The sequence below is a fragment of the Calliopsis andreniformis genome, unplaced genomic scaffold (assembly GCF_051401765.1).
Source record: "Calliopsis andreniformis isolate RMS-2024a unplaced genomic scaffold, iyCalAndr_principal scaffold0022, whole genome shotgun sequence".
NCBI lineage: Eukaryota > Metazoa > Arthropoda > Insecta > Hymenoptera > Andrenidae > Calliopsis > Calliopsis andreniformis.
Window position 1 is genome coordinate 9119821 of NW_027480432.1, and position 23211 is coordinate 9143031.

General features: G+C 30.4%; 5 protein-coding genes across 15 annotated transcripts; 1 reads left to right on the forward strand and 4 right to left on the reverse strand.

Annotated features, from left to right (window-relative positions):
• Positions 1-947: 947 nt before the first annotated feature.
• Positions 948-11361, reverse strand: Nhe3 (Na[+]/H[+] hydrogen exchanger 3). Of its 10 annotated transcripts, none has more exons than XR_013003087.1 (14): positions 10874-11361; positions 9926-10152; positions 9767-9844; positions 9605-9681; positions 9124-9333; positions 8788-9038; positions 8500-8702; positions 8146-8411; positions 8016-8067; positions 6715-6771; positions 5342-5545; positions 5177-5263; positions 1563-2545; positions 948-1029 (listed from the first exon to the last, which is right to left on the reverse strand). XR_013003087.1 is itself a non-coding variant. In XM_076390306.1 (14 exons), exons 1-13 carry the CDS (start codon positions 11115-11117, stop codon positions 1583-1585), a joined length of 2046 nt encoding a protein of 681 aa, XP_076246421.1. In that variant the 5' UTR covers positions 11118-11361; the 3' UTR covers positions 948-1029; positions 1563-1582. The 10 variants fall into 10 exon arrangements, 9 of the variants coding, with proteins under 9 accessions (XP_076246421.1, XP_076246420.1, XP_076246426.1 ...); XM_076390306.1 differs by having other exon boundaries at positions 1563-1672; XM_076390305.1 differs by having other exon boundaries at positions 948-1672.
• Positions 11219-14212, forward strand: Mpv17 (Mitochondrial inner membrane protein MPV17). 2 transcript variants are annotated; one of them, XR_013003088.1, is made up of 5 exons: positions 11219-11727; positions 12130-12245; positions 12695-12916; positions 12986-13761; positions 13885-14212. XR_013003088.1 is itself a non-coding variant. In XM_076390314.1 (4 exons), the coding sequence occupies exons 1-4, from the start codon at positions 11637-11639 to the stop codon at positions 13109-13111; spliced, it is 555 nt and encodes a 184-aa protein (XP_076246429.1). In that variant the 5' UTR covers positions 11219-11636; the 3' UTR covers positions 13112-14212. The 2 variants fall into 2 exon arrangements, 1 of the variants encoding a protein (XP_076246429.1); XM_076390314.1 differs by having other exon boundaries at positions 12986-14212.
• Positions 13724-17348, reverse strand: Gclc (glutamate--cysteine ligase). Its single transcript, XM_076390312.1, has 9 exons — positions 16993-17348; positions 16250-16359; positions 15693-15878; positions 15462-15634; positions 15166-15380; positions 14690-15058; positions 14252-14602; positions 13973-14154; positions 13724-13892 (listed from the first exon to the last, which is right to left on the reverse strand). The coding sequence occupies exons 1-9, from the start codon at positions 17140-17142 to the stop codon at positions 13724-13726; spliced, it is 1905 nt and encodes a 634-aa protein (XP_076246427.1). The 5' UTR covers positions 17143-17348.
• Positions 17349-17875: 527 nt separating this feature from the next.
• Rplp0 (ribosomal protein LP0) lies at positions 17876-20594 on the reverse strand. The gene is made up of 5 exons (XM_076390929.1): positions 20540-20594; positions 19629-19719; positions 18964-19374; positions 18540-18884; positions 17876-18145 (listed from the first exon to the last, which is right to left on the reverse strand). Exons 2-5 carry the CDS (start codon positions 19680-19682, stop codon positions 18002-18004), a joined length of 954 nt encoding a protein of 317 aa, XP_076247044.1. The 5' UTR covers positions 19683-19719; positions 20540-20594; the 3' UTR covers positions 17876-18001.
• Positions 20595-20983: 389 nt separating this feature from the next.
• Spt-i (serine palmitoyltransferase subunit I) lies at positions 20984-23076 on the reverse strand. Its single transcript, XM_076390534.1, has 2 exons — positions 21897-23076; positions 20984-21820 (listed from the first exon to the last, which is right to left on the reverse strand). The coding sequence occupies exons 1-2, from the start codon at positions 22789-22791 to the stop codon at positions 21315-21317; spliced, it is 1401 nt and encodes a 466-aa protein (XP_076246649.1). The 5' UTR covers positions 22792-23076; the 3' UTR covers positions 20984-21314.
• Between the last annotated feature and the right edge of the window lie 135 nt (positions 23077-23211).

The window sequence follows — 23211 nt, forward strand, 5'->3', positions numbered from 1 at the left end:
TTCAACGGTTTATATCCTGCTAATAATAAATCATACTTAAATATACTTGTACATTATGTACAGCAAGTATCAATGCATACAAAACAATAAACGATATTGAATAATTCAATAAATTTATACGTTACTGCCATTCCTGGAAATATTATGACAATATCTATTCCCAAGAATAATTGGATTATATTTTGCAATGTTATACTTTTTAATTTTTATATGCATTATAATGCATAATGTGTACGTTTGATTTTTTTAATAATGTCATACATTTAGGGCATATTAAACTTTCATTTATAATCATGTTCGCAAAGGAGATTCATTACTCGTTATGCAGCTCTGCAAGCTATATGAACTTTGGCACTAATCTTAATTACCATATTTCAAAATTTTTCAAATACATTATCATGTCTCAATTGATTTAATTTACACGTTGGTTACATACTTTTTGTCTCTTCAAAATGCATATACAATTATAAATTATAAAAGGTATACATCTGTGTATCACCATACACTAAGTGTCCTGCACATTGAATGTCATTATGATTGTATATGCCAGCAAAATCAATTTGCTGAACAAAGGATTAAATTATATGTCCAAATAATTGCATTACAAATCGATTTATCCATTTACATTAAACTATTGCAATATACATTCAAGTATAATAATTAAAAATGGTATTATAGATTGTATTATTAATATTCCTTTTAAAATTAAAGTTTTTAATACAATGAAATTTGAACAAAAAATCAGTAATTTATTGTCATGATATTAATGTAAGATTTTATAAATGTCTTACAATATTTGCGTATCTAATACAATTCTATACAAATATGGTATATTTCAAAAGATTCGTTAACCTTGTGGAATATTTTATTTTATTCATCAATTATCATATTTGAATGCACAATGCACACTTAGGAGGCATTGGTTGGTGTCACATTACTGCGTATAATCCAACAACATTGCAAGTTTAATTTCTTCAATGATAATAATTACAAGCCAGGACCTCTACTAAAGGATAAACTCACTACCAACTAAAAATCATAATTATATATTTATTAGTAAGCATTCCTTTGTGTATTGAACTTCGTCAAATTTAAATTTACCAGATTTAGTACAACCAATAAATGTAATACACACTTGAATATGTACACATACCCACATGCACGCATAACTTGATCAGTTAAGAATTTAGATATTTATCTGATTTTGTATTAATAATAATTAGAAGAGTATAAATAATTATAATTACATATAAAGTAAAAATAACATGACCTATGCTTATTCCAACATTGCTGTCTCAATGAGACATAATATAATGGCTATGAATTTTGTCTATATCAATGGAATCAATATGAAAGACAATTGGAAGTATCTTCAAAACTCTGCTAATAATAATTCGTTATAATAATTCGCATAGATTATAAGCTTTTCAAATAAATACATTTATTTGAAATTATTAATAATAACTCGTTATAATAATTCGCACAGATTATAAGCTTTTCAAATAAATACATTTATCAGTTGCACATACAGTATTACATGTTTAGCAAGTAAGTTTATTTACCAATATCAATTATTTAGTCTTTATAAATGTCTGCCGACCAAACCTGGCAAGGCGACGCGTGTGTGCAGTTGTAGTGGTCCCGGACTAACTTCTCCCATCATAGTTCCCAGCTGCCCCACAAAGTATTAAATACATCAAGAATCCATTTCTAGATTCTTACATACTATTTGGTGGTACACCAAATACAATTATTAGAATATTAATTATGTATATGGAAAAGCTCTTAAAAACTTAGACATAAGAAATACAGAACTAAACAAATATCTGAAGTGAAATTTATTTTCAGAAAAGTACCATGATTCGAAGCATACCAGCTTATCAAATAAGGAGAAGGATTATAATTTGTCGTTATCTTCCTAGTATGTAATTTTGTTATTCATTGTTACTCATAATGCAATTAGATTGTCACTGATTACTATTAATTCAAAAGTATATCACGCTAAGACAAATCTTGTAGTGCCTTCTCCCTGTTATGTATTTTCTGCATGACAATACTTACATCAAACTTTTTGTAGCTATGTCATTTCTTGTCCGAAATACTGAATAATATTTCCCAAAGAAAACAAATACCAGAAAAATATAATCAACATTTATAAAAACTATAATACAACAGTAATATTGTTTGACACCAACATTTGCATACGCATATACCTAGATCATCATTTTTATCATTAAATATTATTTGAGGTATCGTTTACATTGTATCAGAAAGCATACATATGCACCTATTTTAACAAATTAAACTTATCCCATAACAAAATTGTGTTAGAAAGTAAATACACTGAACTGGAATTCATTTAAAACAACAAAATAGTGTACAATATAAATTTGTATGGCATATTGAAAAATAAAGGAAGCAATGTTTAATACTTAAAACATAACTATAACCAAATCCTCAAAAATGTATACAACTCACTGTTAATAAACTATGTTAGATTCACTTTTTATAAATGTGTTCTGTTTGGGGAGCTCCTTACATGTGGCTGTGGAGGAACCAAATAGAAATAAGCAATACAGACAAATTAAATAAAAAGAATAAGTACAATAAACTTTATAATAAATAATAAATTCACATAGAAATTCCTCGCTATACCTATAGAAACATAATCACAATAAATTTATCACTAATAAAATAAATTACTTGCCGATTGCACAATAGAATGTTATGTAAAATATTATACAAAGATCGTGTTATTTTAAGGACTTGAGTAAAAACGGTATAAATACTGCTATCTCATATTTAAGAATTACTTATTTTAAATGATATAAACTTGCAAAATATTTATATGAAATTCTACTTCTTGACATATGAGTTAAATTACTTGTAATGTTGTGTAATAAATGCTTCAATAATTAAGTGTGAAAAATTAGAGCAGTGTAGCTACATAGTGAGAGATATTTTTGCAATAATGTAAGGGAAGCAAACGTAAATTTTTTTTGTGAAAGTTATTTGTTACTGATAGCATAAATAGTGTGCAAGCGGCAAATTTAAAACAGCCTCTTTTACATGAAAATTAATAACAACTAAGTAATGATTTGATTCTGCATGCAGTAACATTCAATAAACAATAAATTTGACCTAAATATCTTTTGCCAGTACAGCTCTATGTACACGGAATATGAACAATGTAAAAGAAAACTGAAAATTACAGGAAATAATGTCTACTTCATAAACTTCTTAATAACATTGTTATTTTAATGTTACTGAGATACGAAAGCTTGCAGATTCCTTCAGTATTGAAAATTATGTTTAATGTTTATTTAAAAAATGCTAAAACTTTGGCAATTCCACAAAAATTTTTAGTACAGATCAGGACTCTATCATTCCTTAGAATTAATCTATTTAAAAAGAGTCGTAATATATACATATTTTAAGTATTCTGCTGTTTACATATTATACATCATTTGATTTTTGCAATTCTCACAATGTTAAGATAACGGATGAATATCTTTTACTTCAATATTATTTCTTCGTGTTACTGCTAACACTTAGAAATACCTATTATAATCATTCGAATAAATATACTTTTATAAATATATATGCAATTTAAATAATAGAAAACATAGGTGTACAATCCGCTCACTGAAGAAATTGAAATTACATGTTTTCTAATTTATACAAGAGTAAGGAGATGTTAGCTAATAATGTAGATGCTCACTATCATTGTGAATATTAAAATTCAAAAGTATTTCTAAAAGAACTTTGTATGTATATACAAAGCAATTAGTTTCAATCGTTTTCTCTACCCCAAGGATTTATTACAAAATCTTTCAAAATAATCTTCTCAAAATACTATTTTCAATAGCTTCTGTCCCATTACAATGTTCGTAACGGAATAAATCCTTCCATTCCAATGATTCTTAGGTCTTCATCATCATCATCATCATCATCATCATCATCATCATCATCATTTCTTTTTCTCTAAAAAAATCGGTAACAGCGCGGTCAAATGTAGACTAAAGAAAGTGCTTTAAATTGGTAATAAAAAAAAAAGTGGACAAATACACAAACTTTTTGCGCTTAAATTAAGAAGAACAAAAATACCCCTTTAATGCTTAGCAGTACATTGATACCAGTAGACATTAAACATAATTTTCGAATTAAGAAAAATTATATGTAAACATAAGAAGTAAAATAAGTACTTTGATATTAACAAACTAATCTATGTTACATGGATGAGGAAGTGTTACACTGCAGTATTACACATATCGATTTCGAATAAATTCTAATCCATTAATTCTTCATGTGTTTATTACAGGTAAATAATGACTAGAATAGTTGCATACATTTACTTTGTATGTAAAATAACTTTGGTAAGAAGACTCTATGTAAATTCATGCCTATACAATGACAATTCAACTTCAGCATATTTTGGTAACTAATTATTTTTTTTTTTTGTCAGTGTGGAAATACTGTTAGTGTTGTTAATAACTCATTAAATTTGATTAAGATAAACAGCGATACACAATATTTTACTTTTGCTCTAGCGAAATGATATTCAAATAGATAATAATATGTATACTTACTGTACATAAATACATTTTACAATTGCATACTGTTCAATCTTTTAATTAATTTTTCACGTGTGTATCACCGCCTTTCTACAGCGAAGAAAAGTAAGTTTTTCATGCATATTCAGTACATTTTATATGAAAGAACTTAGCAGAAGCAATTATTTATAAAGTTAAGAAAGCACAGTCGAGTAGTGAATTAGTAACTGCCACAGAAAGCCTCAAGACATTGAATAGAAACATAAACGTCATATCTAATATTAAAATGGTACTTTCATATAAAATGGAAAGTTTATATTGTACAAGTGTCCTTGAGAATGTTCATATGTAAATGATATAACAAAGAAATAACTCGAAATCGTGTTTAAAATTACAGGAAAACCAGGTACAAATGGTAAACTCATTTATACCAATGTATTGGAATATCTTCACACATGGATAACTTCTATACGAATTTCAAATATTTGAATTTAAAATTGTTATTTCTACCTTCTGTGTAAATTAAGAATTACGTAAGGTTCATCTGGATTAGTGGCGTCTGTGCTGTTAGGTTGATAGCACGGATTAATAGTATAATTGAGATTAGGTTGATGAAAACTCACCGGTTGAACACTAGTCCTTCGTCTATCCATTTCACGATCTTCGAGACAAAAATCAGAATCCGAATCTGCTTTTCTAATGGCTTCATCCTGGAATATAAGAGTCATAGTACAAAGTATCATAAAAGTTTATCAAATTCTCTTTTTCTTAATAAGCGTTTTCCATACTTGTGTCATTTGCTGTGTTGTTGTAAGAATCCTGGCTAGAGGACCGCAACAAACAGGTAGTGTCTCCAATAAGGTAGGCCTGGAGTGAGTTAGGAGTGGTTTCATGTACCGAGTATCAAAATCACCCCATATTCTGGCAAGTAATGCTTTTTCATTAGGTTTCGTGCCACTGCCTGGTAATGATCCATCCTGCATAGAATTATACTGTGAAACGTGAAGGATATTTTGATTATCCATCCTGTATGATTATGATATTTTCTTTAAATGCAACTAAATGTAAAACACTGGTTAGCAAAAACATTTCAGAAGTTAGAAATTAATTAAGAAATAAAACCACTTTATAAATAAATTTAAATTGCATGATGAAAGTACATATACAGCAATTTCATAAAATATTGAAGCTTGTTAAGGTACTCATATAATAAAATCTTTGGTGTTATTATTAAGTATTAATGAACATGCTTGATTGTTCATTATGTATTGATATACCCTGTTAATTATGTTTAGATATGTTTTGTTAATTAATATAAATGTATGTATAAGATTTCATATGCTACTAATCATTAACATACAGAATGGATAACAAAAATGATACAAAAAGAAATATTTAAGCACATGCAGTTAGCTAATTGAACTAATATTTAATGAAAGCAAAACCATAGTCTTAAATATAAAGGTAATAACTTTAGCGATATTATATTACATGGTGCAATTAATTTGTTTACATACGTGTGTAAATATAGCTAAAAATAAATATAAGCCTCTGCAAAATTGTTAGTTTTTTAAATTTGTGGTGTATTAAAGTTCGACAACTAAACAAATAACTAAACAATATTTAATTAAATATTTAAAAAAATGATATCTTGTATGAAACTCGAAGACAAATTCTATCCTGAAAATGACATTTAATGCTTACAAATCAAAGAAATTAATGCATTATCAACACTATACTTAATTTAAAGAATAATGTTAGAAACATTTGTTATCATATCATTTGTGAAAAATAATGTACTAATTATTATGATAATTATATTGATATAATAATAATTGTTATCGTAGTGGTCACTGCAGTCATTTTAATAAGATAATTTTTGTTAAATTCCTATTTTCTTTCACTGTTTCGTCCATACTTATTAATAACAGAAAGCAACTCGTACAATATTATTTACAGTGCACAAAACTAACTAAATTTATATGCTATCTAATTATGTTATAAGCTATGAGAAAAGAATTAAATGTGTATTATGAAAAACCTTATAGCTAAATTAATTTGAACATAAAAATTTATAATTTTAAGTATGTATTAAATACAATAAGTATTCGTGACCACATAAACAACATAATTCAATTCTTGAATTAATATGAAAACATACCGGAGGACTTCTCTCCCTACGCATGTCCAGATCTCCGAAGCCACCTTCGCCACCAGACTATTAACATTAGCAAGTTAAATTCCAGTAATTTCTATATTAATTATTAAGCGCAATTATTTAAGATTAATAAAGCATTTTCATAAATTTTGTTACAATGTAATAGACATGCTGGATTTCTCAAAAAGTTAACTTCTAGTGCAAACTATAATTTTAGTAGATCTTGTGCATAAGTAGTAACCCAATATTATGTAGGTAAAGCTATAAGAAATAACATTTGTAATGTATATAACTCTCTTATAAATATTAAAACTAAAACTTTGGGAAGATTTCAATTACGATTTATGATGTCAAAAGTGCAGATCTTAATTATTTAGAAATACCTGGGCATAAAAAATGGAGAAAATAGCAGTATAAGAACAATATGAATTAAAGCATACATGCGTAAATACCTTTGTTTTTAAATTCTTCTAAAGAAAACATCATTATGTTTCATATTTTAGATAACTTTATATTATAAATAAATGGTCCATAAAGTAAACAAGTAACAATTTTATTTTACAGTAACTGTCTTAAATTCACATAAATGTAATTCAAGTAAACCTACTTTAATTGTAATTTAAACATTTTTTAATAGCACTAAAAATTTCAAATTTAAATTTTAGAAGATCATACTTTATGGGCCAATATACTCTTGTAAAATAACACATTAAAACATATGTACTAAGAACATTTTTGTATCTACAGAGATGCTTTCTGATATTAAAGACTGAGAAACTTCAAGAAGAATCTTATTAAAATTTTGCTTCAGACAATTTATTTTATCTCATGAAAACCATGATGTAAAGATATTATTTCTGTTTATATATGATATGAAATGTGTAGAACGTTTGTTTTCTTTTATTCTGATGTTTAATATTTATAGTTATGTGCATATATGCATAATTTATTATCATAAAAGAATGAAAATAACTAATGTTTCTACTACGTGTTAATAAGCAACAGAAAAATGAATGCAATACAAAAGCTTCAATAACTTCAAATACTACAAAAATTGCATTCCTTCAAAGAAAATATTCTATAACAATATGTAAGCTAAATTAAATGTCAATGACTATATTTTTTGGTAATATAACTATTGCTATTACTTTATTTATATTAACAACTTCAAAAAACTAAATCTAGTGGACGTGTTAGTGCAAATACTCTTTTTATATTACTTTTGTGGGATCAGTGCTAATAATTTCAATTTGTAATACTCTGAAAAAAAAAAAAAAAAAAAAAGAAAAAACTGAAATACTTACACTACGCATTCCATTATGCGACAGTCCTTCGATTTCTTCATCTACTCCAACTCTGAAATATATTCATTACAATCTGCTCATACAATTATATACGAGGAACAATTATATAATCGAATTTATTAAAACTTACGGTATGTTGAACCAACTCAAAAATTGAGTCGTTGCTCCACCTTGGAAAATTACTGTCAATATCACAATTAAGCTAGTTGTTGTCAGCATAGCTTGTCGAGCATCTGACACAGTGTTTCTGATTGCCAATGCAAAACTCATAGCACCTCGTAATCCAGCAAAAAATAACATGTGCTGATAATTAAGAGATATTTTGGGTTTTCTCGCCAAGTTCAATATAAAGGATAATGGATATACATTAGCTGCACGACCTAATAGCGCACAAAGCTATAATGAAATGGTTAAGGAATTTTCTTAATTTATATGTATTATGATTATGATTAGAATGGAAATTATATGATATGATGAAGGATACAAATCCTGCAAAAATAAACCCAGGATCAAAGTGGTGTTTCGGGAACGTAAACATTGAAACACCAATGTAACTGAATATAAAGTTTTCGGCTAAAAAGTTCAGAAGTTCAAACAATTGCTTCGTCCGCTGTCGAGAATCTGGGCTAAGATTATTATAAGTGTAATGTGCTTGACAAATACCACAGAATAAGACTGCTACCACACCTGTATATGAATCATTATTTAAAACAATAGATATATACTACTAGAGAAACTTATGCAATGCTTAGAACATATCTCTTAAATGTACCTGTAAGGTCAGATGCCTCTGCAATCAAGAAAGTACTATATGACATCAAAACGAATAAAGCTGATTCCAAGAGGGGGAAATCTCTAACTCTGGTAAATTTCGTTAATAAAGCAGTGATACAGCCCATTGTAGCACCGATGAATAAAGACAGACTAAATATTCCAACGAAATCGCCAAATGCTTGGAAAAATGCTACAGTTTCGAATCCACCTGAGCCTAATTGATAACGTTCCGCATAATTTTGTATGGAACTGAAATAGAATATAAAATTGCATTTATGAATGAGTTTGGCCATAAATCAAATTGAACATGTCTTTAATAGATTATTATACATACCCGCTAAGTACAATTGCAACAGCATCATTTAAGACACTTTCTCCAAATACTAAAGCATACAAATTTACATCTACGTGTAAATCATTAAAAATAGAAATTATTGTCAATGGATCTGTAGGAGATATTAATGCACCAAAATATAAGGTATCCAAAAATGTGAATGAAGCAGAGAGGTGTGGTATTAATTGTAAAAACGCGTACATCAATGCCCTGAAAAAAAGAAATACATAATACATGGAAACACAGAATAAATGATTAAAAATGTGATCTATTATGTTACAAACAGAATTTTTCCTTTTATCCATGGCTTACGAGAAAAATAACAGATAAATTGAATCTAAATGACCTATGGACATGTAATTATCAGAGGGAACGCACAATACAAAAGCTTTGAAAAATGCAAATAAAAGTGTTATTGAGATTAGGGATTATATATCTACTTATTAATCAGGTACATTTGTTATACTTAAAAAACACATACCCGATAACAAATGCAGATATAGTTGTTCCAAGTAAAGCATACATAAGAATTGCTCCCAAATTTCTAAAGAAGTATTTCTAAAATAAAGAATGATAAAATCAATTATATCATACCTCTTTTGTTTAAATAAAACAATATATTAATAAATACTGCTTTACTTACACGTTTCAAGCTATAACCAGCATGAAAGATAATTGGTGGTAAAATAATGTTAAAAAATATTTCTGGATCAAAGGTGGCCTATAATAATTCAATTATTTTAATTGACTCATCAATTTCAGTCATATGAGGATAAATAATTGTTTCATAAGTGTAAAGTACCTTCAGATCAATCTCATTATCCTGCTTATAAATCTCTCCTCTAAAGGAATAAGCAAATGTTTTATTCTTAATAACACCACCGCCTTTATCTTCTGGAAAACGTAACCATAACGTATCTGGAGGAACTGATTGATTATATTTGCTACTGTTGTCTGGCACAACAGGCATGTGAAGAATGGTGCTACTTGTAGTGAAGCCATAACGAATTATTGCCCCTATAATTAACCCTGAAATATGCCCATATACATTCAAATGTTTATAAATCTTTAATTGCAAACATTCATAAGAAATCATAGAAAGAAATTAACTCTGTCACATCTATGGAGAAAGGAATGCTACCTCTAACAGATTTTTTAATCAACAGAACTGGAATTTTTCTTATATAATTTCTTTATGCATGACCTTATTCAATTATATAACAACTTTACATTCTTTACACTCTTTTCTGTTACATATGCATACAAAAACAATTTTATTAGAAAACTCTAATAGTTACTTTTTAAATAATGTTGATGAATATGTTACAATGCAAATCAAAGATAACTGTTTTATTTAACTCATTATCAAAAAACACAGAAGCGCTTAAAGGGATTATAAAACAAATATTATCAAATAAAGGTTTTTGATATGAATCATCAAAGATGATGGACAAATATTTGACTGAGGAGACAAAATACTGTTATATCAAACTTGATGTACTTCATCAGCTATTAATTATTTAACATTATCATTTCAAAAGATCATGGAAATGTAATATCATTTATTATGATTTTACATGCTGAAACATCAGTCTAGAATAAAGAGACATTTAACTCATGTATCTATATGCAACAGCAAAATGTCAAAGAGCCTTTTATAGTAATAATTGTGAAGTATAATTAAATATTGCACAATAGATTAAAACGAACGATAGTAACACATAAACAGCGACTATAGCAGACGACTCACCATAAATGACAGCTAGACCAGTTTCATGGAGGAACCTAAGACGGCGATGCTTAAATGTCCATATTGTTAAAACAGTTAATATTAATAAAAATGTGTACAATAGAAGATTCAAACTATCGAGCCTATGCAACAACTGTGCCTTGGCGTCTAATTCAATGTCTGTCGCGGCCCCGTTACATGATTTCACCAAGAAAATGCACAAAATTAGGAAGAGAAAAATTCGTACACCACCTCTCACTGCCATCTTTACTTCGCAACCATTTCCTAATCAACTGTCAGTTCGCCAGTATGACCAACAGTATTAATAATGCAATCGTAACTACGATAAACATGTAACTGAATAAATACGCAGACAATATTTATTATTATTGTTTTAAACAAGCTATTTAGCCAAAGCACGTTAAAACACCAGACGATTTTGAGAAACAGGTTTTACGATTACGTGATACCTGAGATCGATGCGATTGAAATAAGAGTCTGTGCGTTACACAGAGTGCTTAGCTTCGTGGTTTGTAAACCACAGAGCTGTTTTAAATCGAGGCGACCACGTGCTCGGCGATGCAATCACGTTTCGTACGAATGTCAAGCATCTTATAACGTGTTTCACGAGTATTCGAGCGTGTGACGTGTTTCTTCGGCAAAACGGTTTTACGAAATGTGCTGATTGTAAAACAGAAGCACGTGACATTGACCTTTTATGGCAAATAAACAATAAACATGAACTAGAATATAACCTATAAGATTTGATAAAAGATCGGTGATCATGGCAGTTCCTGCGAGTAAATGGAGTGTCGCGAGGATGTATCGAAAATTGTTGACGAAGTATCCATTGGCGACACAAGCTGTTCAAGCTGGTAATAAAATATTGAGTATTTAATGACGAATTTATACTTGTTCACCTTGAATGTGTTTCATCCACAGTGAATGTAAAAGCTGGAGTATTTACACTAAATAGATCAATTGTTGAATTTTCACTACTTTTCAAATAAATTCCGAATGGCTGGCTGCGGCTATTGACTTGTTTCTGGAGACTTTCCGAGGTGTATCACTGTTGCTTTACTATCAATGAATCATCCATGCATTTCGTCAAAAGTAGAGACTGTTTCTAGTTTATTCGCTGTTAACTTTGAATGAATTTTACACCTTTCATTGTGGATCATTTGCGATGCACATCCAAAGTGTAAAGTCTAAATTCACCTTAATTTTTATATTCTCATATTTTATTTGTGCTTATTGCTGTATTGTTAAATGGACAGGTACTTTAATGGCACTTGGAGATCAGATAGCACAAAATTTTGTTGAACGAAGGAAAGTACAAGAACTAGACTTTGTACGAACAGCTCAGTTTGGAAGTATAGGCTTGTTTATTGCTGTGAGTAACTTTGATTTAAAAATATGATAAAAGTATAATGAATGTTTGACAAAGTGATGCTATCAAATATGAGTAGTCACTGCAGAAATATAGTGCAGCAATAAAGATCAGTTAGAGAACAACATAAATATATTTCCAACATTAGAAAAAATGGAATAACAGAACTTTCAACTTATTTAAAATTTTTTCCAACTCTTAAGAAATAGGGATTGTGATCTATTTTATTACAATTGGGAATTGTGATTCGATTACATCAGTCTAAACCATTGTTCAATGCATTAAATTAGAGCCACATTATATTTTTGCAGCTGCTATAATATGTCTTGTAAGTTGTGAATAGTACAGTGTGAGTACTTTTAATATTGAATCAAAACTTATGAAAAATTATTATATAAGTGTTGTACAATTTAGTGTAAAATATGTATTATAGATTTGAAATTATAAAATAGGGTCCTGTAACACGTACCTGGTATGGAATATTAGATAAATATATTGGCTCTAAAGGTGGCATTGTAGTATTAAAAAAAGTGTCCTGTGATCAGTTGCTTTTTGCGCCTGCATTTTTAGTTGTATTGCTATCCACAATCGGTTTTTTACAAGGAAATGATTTAGAAAAATTGAAAATGAAATTGGAAAGTGAATATCCTGATATTCTAAAAAATAATTATAAGGTAATATCTGTTAATGCATGTGAATATTTATGTTCTTTCTGATATTTATGGACATAAAATTTTTTTCAGCTATGGCCTATGGTGCAATTATTTAACTTTTACTTTATACCTTTACAATACCAAGTTTTAATAGTACAATCAATAGCTTTGTTGTGGAATACTTATATTTCATACAGGACCAGTTTAGGAAAGTAAGAATAGGTATACGAAATAATTAAAAACTTATTAACATATACAATTTATAGATTATTCTTTTAAATACAAATGCGAAAGGGAATTATAAAGAATGATGTCGATTGTAAACGCTATAGTATTATTGCATGAAAAACAAAAATAGTATTATAAACAATTGACAGTGGAGGTTTCTCCATTTTTAAGTAGTAGCACAAATAAATTTTATAATTAGTCATTGAGGAATATGTTTATAATACCACAGAATACCTTAGTTTAAAGAAAAATGTTTTTCATTTTCGCTACATTCTTTTGGGATTGAAATACAAAATATATGTTCCTCTGCAATTTAATTATTATTTATGTATAACTATATAAACAAACTTTACACTATGATTGTTTTTTTCATGATTGAAAGTATTAATATTTTTACAAACCACTACATTTTTAATACATTTGGTAATAAAACTATCATCTGGAATGTAACTATTTATAAAAACGTTAAATCAGTTGAATGCAAGTATCCAGCATTAAGTACTGTGCAAGAACACTCGTGTTAATATATACAATATTATGTACCAAAAGAAATTTCATCTAAGTTATCTGTGATTCGTGTAAGCACATAGCAATTAACAATTATATTGGAACTTTTTCTGCTTTCGCAACTGCTGCAGGTATAGTTTCATTAGTTTTAGATAATGTACACGTTCCAAGCAGCTCTGGACACGATATTTCATTCGATACAATCTTTTGTACTTTCTTTAATAAATCGTAATTGATGCGTTGTGTTATTACAGAATCGTGCCTACATGAACATAATATAATTGTAAATAATACAACATAACAGTATATTTTGTATACATACAGATGTAAAAAAACGCTTACTTGTAATCTGGATGTGAAGTGACTTCCTTTCTCAGCCAAGCAGCTGTTGTTAATACTTCTCCAGCAGCTCTCTTTTGTATTAGTTTCATATATGCTTGTACAGTACAATGAGTATCAGCGTCCACGTCCATGCTAGCTAAGTATGAATTTACTAATGGAATCAAACCAGGAAAAACATCATCCTGGAAGTGAACGATGTAATCTCAAATAATTATATAAATTGCTTCTATATTTACATAATTCGTGTGATTCATTTTATTTATCAGCGAGTGATTATACCTTTCCATTGATAATTTCGTTAATCGTAAATTCTGTGTATTCCGTTTGTCCATCGTTTTGCTCTTTCGCGTCTGACGTAATATCTTGACGGAACCAAAATTTCTCCGCCCTGATAGCGTCCCTTCTCTGCGCTCTACCCATATTTGCGTCGACTTTACTAATCGGTATTAGAAGGTTTAACTTGTAGCTTAATATAACCCTTGTAAGAAGAACAATGAAACAAACTATCGCAGCATTTTCAAAATCAGTAATCTGAACTTCACACGGACGGAATTCAACGCGCCATCCTATAGAAGAATTTGGTGGCGGTGGCTTAAACCGCATTGTTTGCCAATTTGTTGACTGAATGTTCTGAAATTTTGCGTTTTTGCGTTTATACGATAATGCAAGAGAAATTACACGATTATAATGATATTATATAATTATAACGATAATTACTTCGAAGTGATCCGTATCCTCCAGATCATTTTGATACACCTTTTCAGAAAACAGAGACACTGTGTCTCTAATAAATAAATGAGCTATATGCTGTGCAAGTAATTTATCAATTCCATTATCCAAAAGCTGTTTATATATTTCATCGTCGTATGTTAACGGAACGTCGTTGTACCTGTCTCCCTGTTCGCTAAGATACGAGTCAATGGAGTCGTATCTAGATTTACTGATTCTGAATTTGTTTTCTTTCAAAGGCTTTAAACCACGTTCTTCTTGCGTCCTGCAGTCAACAGAACAAGATATCACATTCCATCGACAATCAACGTCACTTATATATCCTCGGTAAAATGGGCTGGCAGCGGTTAGAGCCAACTGTCGAATATTAAACAAATGTTCTGTAACGCATGCGCGAAACAAAATTCTAACTCCATGTGCTCTTATTTTAAATAAATAAGATAATGTAATTGCAGATTACTAACCATTATTGGGCATAAAGGCGTTAATTGATCATATAGTGTTCTTGCTTCTTCTATATTACAAGCTTGAAAAGTAAGCTGCAAACAGCAACATCCCATTCCAAAACCCATGGCATCCATATAAATATGATCCTCTTTTGCAGCATTACTAGATTCGTCTTTAATTAAGGAACTATAATCTTCCTTAAATGGGCTTGGAACATTTTTATCTTTGTAAACTGTGAAGAAGTACGTTAGATTAAACTTTTATTCAGCTATTTTAATAACAGGAAAAAACTTTAAATAACGCGAATACGCACTAGGAATGTTTATAGCAACTTTTTCTCCTCGTCGTTGTCTTATGTTCCTTGTTAATGTTTTGAATCGTGGGTGGCCAGGATATATAGCTTCATCAGGAAAAAACAAACTTCTTGATGCACCAGAATTTGGCGTCGGTTGCGTGGGGGGATCTGTAAAATCTGGTGCTCCCATTCTGAAAGAAAATGTGTAAGTTAATGTGTTTACTATGGTTAAATATTAACATTTTATACCTTGGGAAATTGGTCAGAGACATTAAAACTTCATTAGGCTGAAGTAATTTTGTGGCTTCTTGTCTTCTATACCTCATGTTCGCTTCAACAACATTAAAATGCACTAATAAACCCCCATATGGTTTCCCTGGTGTTCCTTCAACCATGTATGCACCATATTCTGGTCTCCATAATGATTTGGCATTACTGTAATATGAATATGTTTTATTAAAATATAATTACTCTAATGTGCAAATATTTTAAATTAGTACTGTCATACATAGTTCATATGTTATTTAGAATTTACATATACTATAAGCAAAAAGTTTAGAATCTTTTGCTAATTTTTACTGAAGTTATAGATTAGACTTTTGACTAGATGTTAATATTTCTGTACAATAACAAAAATCAATACAATTTTTTATCATTACTTAAATTCTGTGTATCAAGGCAACCTTTATTTTCCTTAATTTACAAAATGATTCCAAATTGTTGGCTAATATTGTAGAATCTTCTAAAATGCTATAAAAATAATTTTCTAATATTTTAGATTTTAATTATTTATTAAAAATACTTACTCCGGGTCATTATGCTCTTTTTCATTCAAAGTTTTTAATATCTCTTCAGCCCTTAAACTAAGCTTAGCAGTTTTTGCCTCATCATCAAACTTAACAAGCATATATTCCACCTATTACAAATTAATAAATATAGTATTAAAAACATTAAGTCAGAGTCTTAATGTTAAAGCATCTGATAGATTAGAGGAATATCTAGACAAAGTTATAAAAGTTAAACGTATATCACTGTAATTACACAGCTAAAGCAAAACTGTTGACTCATCTAAGCATTAAAGCATGATTGAAGAAAACTGAAGGTCACGTCTTATGCTATTTTAGAGTCTATAACTGTTCCTAACATCTGTCGATCATCTTGATCAATAAATGTCAAGAACAAGCATAAGCATAGTCTTCTATAAAATAATGAATAGCATGAATTAATGAGAACTCTTGAAGTATCAGTAAATTCAATACAAAGGGCTTAGTTTTATTTAACAATACATAAATGGGAATAATTCTATTAATTATAAAACAATAATTTTCTATTGAATGACTTAAATTTTTGTTTTTTAAATAAACGTTCAACATTATTTGACAAACATACATTAAACAATGTTGTGCAATGGATATCAATTATGTTTTTCATGAAAGATATGTGGAATGATAGATTTTAGAAGTATTTCATTTTCTTATTTCCCGCAATGACATAGCGAAACACGTTTATAAGCATTGCGTGAATTAGACAAATAAAAAATGTCTATTACCTCATCGCCCCATTTCAGTATATCCCCCTGTCTATCCCTGAGCCTCTTGTACAAGTTAATAAATTGAATAATCCCATGCTTTCGCACGTGGTCAGCGAGATTTTTCGTCTCCTCCCAGCTTAAAGGACTTCCCTCGGACAGCAGACCCATATTCGTACAGGTTAGATGGCACGGGTGTTTTTCAAAATTTGATAATTAGAACAGAATTTCGCGCAAAACCGACCCAGTCCGAGCCGTGCCGAATCACACCGAGGCAAAATCTCACTTGTTCCTGAGAAATCACGAAAATTTCACAACGAAACAAACTATAGCACCACCGACACTTTGCACGCGATCTAGACTCTCCTACGACTATCCCGTCACTTTCGATGGTATAAGTATAAATACAAGGTAACCGAACCTTCCTACTACAACATTACCATCGCCTAGAGATAGCTTAAAATATAGATAAGTCATTTCTTATTGCGATAAAACCTGTAACATGAAGTAGCAATAAATTTTATTTGTATACTTCGTTGCCTTCTAATCGACTCATTTGTACATTAGATAATTACTTTATCAGGACGAATAAACGATACATTTAGATGACGAAATCCATATTTTCATTTTAATTATTAAATATTTGAATTGCACATAATTGTCTTCATTACAATTGTTTAATACGTTATGGTTATGACCATGTATAATTTTATCTCGAGGATGCGAATGTAAGTTGTAATAGATATTACACACCACGTTATCGCGATTTATCAGATATCACTCACTATCAGTTGCTCAAAAATGTTTGATGGTGTAATGCTTATACTATTATGAAGCAATGTTCTGTCATTATTAAAAGTAAATATACGTACTTAAAAATAATAATGGGTAATTGAAACATCTGTACATTAGAAATAGTATTTTATTTCAGTGATTCATGTATCTGAAAGTTGCACTTTATTAAAACATTTCATGATTGTGTTCAATCATATCATATATATACATATGTGTACATATGTATAAACGTGGTTTAGTCAAATAAACCGAATCCCATGTCCTCATCCTCAGATTCGGATTCTTCTTTCTTTTCTTCCTTCTTCTCAGCAGCTGGTGTTTCTGCGGCGGCTGCAGCAGGAGCAGCAGTAGCAGCAACGGCAGCAAACTTGCTGGGATCCTGCAAGAACATCATAACGTATTAACACATAATACTTAAACAGTTTTCATTAAATATTACAGATAGTTTATTTTAATTCAGACTGCGTTGTCCGCGGTTCTCAACAAAAAAATCCTACAGTGCCAGTGGGTTCTGCTATTTCTAGCTCTGGCACTGGACGTAGGACTTTCAGACGTGTATCTTTTTCATCATTTTTATCTCTCTCATTGTTGATATACATGAATATTTAATGTTTAAACGACTGCATATTATTTCCCAGTGCTTTACTCTAAGATTAGTAACTTCTAGAAATAAGAAATGAAAACGAGAAATATCATGATTGATCTTTTGCGTCAGAATTTTAAAACACGAGAATCTCATGGAGTGGTTTTTTAAGTCAAAAAAACAAACGTACTTTGATGTACTCCTTGATCGTGGCGGCTTCAGCAAATTCAACATCAGTGACAGCAGCAATAGCCAACAGATTCTTGAACCCATTAACAATGCTGTGAGGAACGCTGGCCACTGTCGGATAGCCAATAGCCAGACAAACTGATGCCAAGTTTGCTACTCCAGCCATGAATTTTTCACGGAGATCCTCAGGCTTGATGTCCAAAATTTCGGGTGCAAAAATAGTACCGGAGTCGTAAACTTGTTCAACGATTAGACCGTATGAGAAAGGAGAGATGTTCAACATGTTTAACAGAGTGGCTTCTGAAGCACCGACTTTGTCGCCTGGTTTCAGAATGTGCACATCGTTCTAAAATATACGAAACAAGAAATTAATATCTGAATGTAATGTAAATAATACTAATTATGATATTTAAGTATTTACTTACAATAATTTCAATAGTACCCTTGGAAATCTTAGTGGGAATGCTTAAAGCTTGGAAGAAAGATGTTTTCTCAGGACCAAGACCAGTGTTTTGAGCTGGAATGATAACACTCAACGGTGCAATAGCACCTGCTCTAGCTGGTGCTCTGACCTTGTTTTCCAAGAGCTTATCCCTCACTTCGATTAAGTCCCCGCGAGTAAAAACGAAGCCGACATTTCCGCGAATATGTGGTAGAAGTTTTTCCAAGGCAGCGTTACGTTCAATATGACCACGAATTGCTTTTCTCATCATAGTATTTTTACCCATCAGTACAACAGCGTTGCCACGGAGGGACATACGAATCTGTTGCATCTGTTTGGAGCCGACATTGTCGGCACCCACGATGAAACATTTTGGGTAATCGTCCAAAAGTTGCTGCATAAAAAGAGAATTTTGCGTTAAAGCATAATAGAAATACAAAAATACAAAAACACAGTGGATTGCGGATTTTTATACAAATACAGCCAAAGAGATGGAGTCTAAATAAAAATCTATTATTTTAATTGAATACTATAATTTGCACTTCAATTTTTGTATTTTTTATACATATATTGTAACTTTTTGCACATTTAAAGTTTCCATAAATGCAAAAAGATCTATAGTATGAGTGCTTACCACAAGATACTTACAACAAGTTTAGTGAAGTAGTTCGACTTCCACGTTGCCTTGTCCTCCCTAACCATCTTGATGCGTGGATAGGGATAGCTAGCAGTTTAAGGACTAAAAAAGAGAAACTTTATCAGAATGTATATTTCGTTGCTACATTAAGATGGTTTAGTCAACTTATAATCAGACTGCATGTTTGCAATTTATAATCTTTTAATCTGTACACAGATGGGTTCTACTATTTCTAGCGTCTGTGTAGTTCTCAGATTTATCAGACGTGGAAATTTATCATCATATAGATTTTATCATTACATTTACATTATTATCATATAGTACGATTATCTCAACAGAAATATACATTAACTAGTGTTGATAAAATACTAACTGTTTGAACATACTTTAATAGGTTAAAGGTAATATCACGTTGCATACTATATGGTGACAATGTTTTTATTTGGTGAATAAATTAGGTTTTAACGAAATATGTGGAAAACTCGTGAATAGACTGCAGATGTTTATGCATTTATAGGGAAGCTAAATTTACAGAAAGGAGCAGAGTGCACATAAATATGTGAAAACATACGAGTTGCTGAAAGTAAACAATGCATTGCAATATTTAGAGATATCTTACTTCTTTCCTTATAAAAGAATTCTCTTTTTAAGCCCTATTTTTTTAAATGTGTGTGTAAAAAATTGAATTTGCAACAACATCCGGAGCATACTTATAAGTTTGAGAATTGTAAACGTGTATAACCACATGGGTCGCTAACCTAATGTACAAACTAATATCATGAAGAAATAATAAAGTTCTTTATTTTCTTTCTTCATACTTATATGATACGATACACATAGTAGTAAAGAATTATTATAAAAAAATAAAGAATACTAATGTCCTATATTAACATAGAAATATTTCAAAACGCGCTGAACCTACCTCGGCAAACTTTACAGATCCAATGAGGAAGAAACAGGAAGCTCTGTCCCCTCCATGATATAATTTTGTTTGCCATGTTAGAGGAAATACGTCACTGTGGCGCGAAAATTTCGTAGTTTCAAAAATTATAACAGATCATTCGCCACAAGCTTGTTACTATCTTCTAGATTTTAGATTCTAGATTTTGACTGTTTCTTGGAATCATTATCTGACTTCTTGTTAATCTCACTTCCGATAAGATAAGCGTAATTAAACTTGCCTCTAATAATGCATTGCGAAAGTATGCAAGTAAAAATACTGTAATCTACAAAAAAAGGACGAATTACATAAAATTCACGATATAGTAACTTAGTTTATTAAATAATCATCACATAAGTATGATTATTGAAATTTATTCTTGATAAATCGATAAATTATGAAATAAATAATAGATTTATATACACAGTCTATTTTGTACTTTGTTTTATTCATTTTCTTTAAGCCATATTGAACATGATGTATATCATGTAAATTGTAAATTCAGAAATATAATTAAATTAATTTTTAAAATATATAACGCTTATCACAACTGTATGGAAATGGCATATTAAATAAAAAGGAAAACAACATTTATAGAATAGGAAAAATGCTTCGCTTGTATAATTAGCAAGAGAGATCTTTATACACTTTGCGATAAATGCATAAGTGTGTGGCGACATTTGCAAATAATATGCAAGTGGAATATGGGTGTTAATTTCAAAAAATAGTTTCTAAAAATTTTTGATTGTCTCGTGACTTACATCAAAAGAACCTCTTCTGCACACTTTTTTAATACATCCAGTGCAAAATCGATGTCATCTTTGTTAAGAAGAGTGGAGATACAAAGCCTAAGACTTGGTCGGGGTAAAACTTTCTCTTTTTCTAAATACGCAGGTGTTATAACAGCTAAATTGTTTTCAATACATTTTTCAGAGATTTTAGAAAGTAATTTCTCTTCTACTTCACGACCTAATTTTTCTTTTAAGTATACATGCTTCACGGGAGATTCTGGAAAACTGGAACATTCTAAATACTGAATACTTTGAAGTCCATGATGCATGGCTATGCAATTTTCTTTCAGCAATTGAAACATGTGTGGATTATTTTTCATGATATCTAGAGAGGTAATGGCAGCAGATGTTAAGAGAGGTGGCAGAGATGCAGAAAAACAGTATCCAAGCCCTGACAAACGTTGGTGTTCAATAACAAATGAAGTACCCACACAAAAACCACCAATAGATCCTATTGCCCATTCCAAAGATCCTAAGAATGTGAACAAATTATTTAAATAAAATGCTAGAAAATACAATTATTTTTCATATTCACTTGTACTACCTACCCATAATCATATCAATATCTTGGCTAGGGACGCCAAAGTGTTCTGTAACACCTTTTCCATGTGCTCCAAGAGTTCCAAAAGATATTGATTCATCAATAAATATCCTTAATTTATATTTCTTACAAAGTGCAACTAATTCCGGCAATGGACAAATATTCCCAGTGTTCATGTAAATACCTTCCACTACTAAAAATCGTTTAATTTTAGATGCTTTCTTAGGATTCTGTTCATCAACTTCAGCTTGTTTTTTTAATAAATCACAGAGATCATTTACATCATTGTGCTTAAAGTACTTAATATTAGCCTTAGAAGCATCTAATCCTTTCTGTATGGCAAAATTCACTTTCTCATCTACAAACACAAGATCTCTACACTTGCAATATGCAGCTATCGCAGATGCTATTGTACTAAATCCATATGAGTATACCACAGCTTCTTCTGTATTTGTATAACTCGCTAAACACTCTTCTAACTCTAGATGAACATCCACAGTACCATAGAATCCACGTGGACCGCAAGATCCTACTCCATATTTCCTTACAGCTGTTATTGCTGCTTTTTCTATTTCGTTGTTCTCTGTTAATCCTAGGTAATTGTGTGTACCTAGATTCAAGCAGTCTTTACCATTCACTGTTATCCTCTTTCCAGCTTTGGACGTTACATTTCTTAGAGTTAAAGATGGATGAGTCTTATGTGGATTAGCGATCAATGGCTCTGGTTGCCACTCTGCAAGTTTTCTTTCAACTTCATTGTCTGTTGGCACTGTGTCATGCCTGTTGTAACTACGCTTAGCAATAAACCAAACAAGCCAGAGTATCAAGAATGCTTCTAACACTGTATGATACTGTGGTATTGTGCTCAGAATTTCCATTGATTCAATAAAGATTGTGCTCATATTTCTCTGTCTATATGATATCTTATGTACCCTGTATACAGTTTCTTCTAAATTAAAATCTTTTAATATGATACAACGTTTCGTTTGTAATGTTACACTAAAATAACTTGTGCGGTGCACTTATCTTAAAAAACATATTTCAATTGTTCAACATTCAATTATACAAATTTACAATGTGAATAATTGAATTTCGAAAATAGGTCAACACGAATCGCTACAAAACCTTAAACTTCATGATAACGGTGCTGTTCGAGGACTTATCAAAGTAATAGGCAATTCGGCGTAATTACTGCAGTCCCTCTTTTTTGCCGCAAAACCAGATGGCAGCACCAAGGAATATATAGGCCAGTGCGGAATATTCGAAGTGCTGCATTAAAATATATATATTTCAAACTCTAAGTTCAAATTCGTGAAGAAACT

Coding starts and splice junctions, on each gene's coding strand:
- Nhe3 (XM_076390302.1), bottom strand. CDS start 11,117: ATGGCAGTGAGAGGTGGTGTACGAATTTTTCTCTTCCTAATTTTGTGC. Junction 9,334..9,604: donor ATATCTGCATTTGTTATCGG/GTATGTGTTTTT, acceptor TCTTTTTTTCAG/GGCATTGATGTACGCGTTTT. Junction 6,772..8,015: donor CGCATAATGGAATGCGTAGT/GTAAGTATTTCA, acceptor TAATGTTAATAG/TCTGGTGGCGAAGGTGGCTT.
- Mpv17 (XM_076390314.1), top strand. CDS start 11,637: ATGGCAGTTCCTGCGAGTAAATGGAGTGTCGCGAGGATGTATCGAAAA. Junction 11,728..12,129: donor GACACAAGCTGTTCAAGCTG/GTAATAAAATAT, acceptor TTAAATGGACAG/GTACTTTAATGGCACTTGGA. Junction 12,246..12,694: donor GTATAGGCTTGTTTATTGCT/GTGAGTAACTTT, acceptor ATTATAAAATAG/GGTCCTGTAACACGTACCTG.
- Gclc (XM_076390312.1), bottom strand. CDS start 17,142: ATGGGTCTGCTGTCCGAGGGAAGTCCTTTAAGCTGGGAGGAGACGAAA. Junction 15,879..16,249: donor AAAGAGCATAATGACCCGGA/GTAAGTATTTTT, acceptor TTCATATTACAG/TAATGCCAAATCATTATGGA. Junction 14,603..14,689: donor AGGATACGGATCACTTCGAA/GTAATTATCGTT, acceptor GCAAAATTTCAG/AACATTCAGTCAACAAATTG.
- Rplp0 (XM_076390929.1), bottom strand. CDS start 19,682: ATGGTTAGGGAGGACAAGGCAACGTGGAAGTCGAACTACTTCACTAAA. Junction 19,375..19,628: donor ACTACTTCACTAAACTTGTT/GTAAGTATCTTG, acceptor CTTTTTATGCAG/CAACTTTTGGACGATTACCC. Junction 18,146..18,539: donor CGATCAAGGAGTACATCAAA/GTACGTTTGTTT, acceptor ATGTTCTTGCAG/GATCCCAGCAAGTTTGCTGC.
- Spt-i (XM_076390534.1), bottom strand. CDS start 22,791: ATGAGCACAATCTTTATTGAATCAATGGAAATTCTGAGCACAATACCA. Junction 21,821..21,896: donor AGATATTGATATGATTATGG/GTAGGTAGTACA, acceptor TCACATTCTTAG/GATCTTTGGAATGGGCAATA.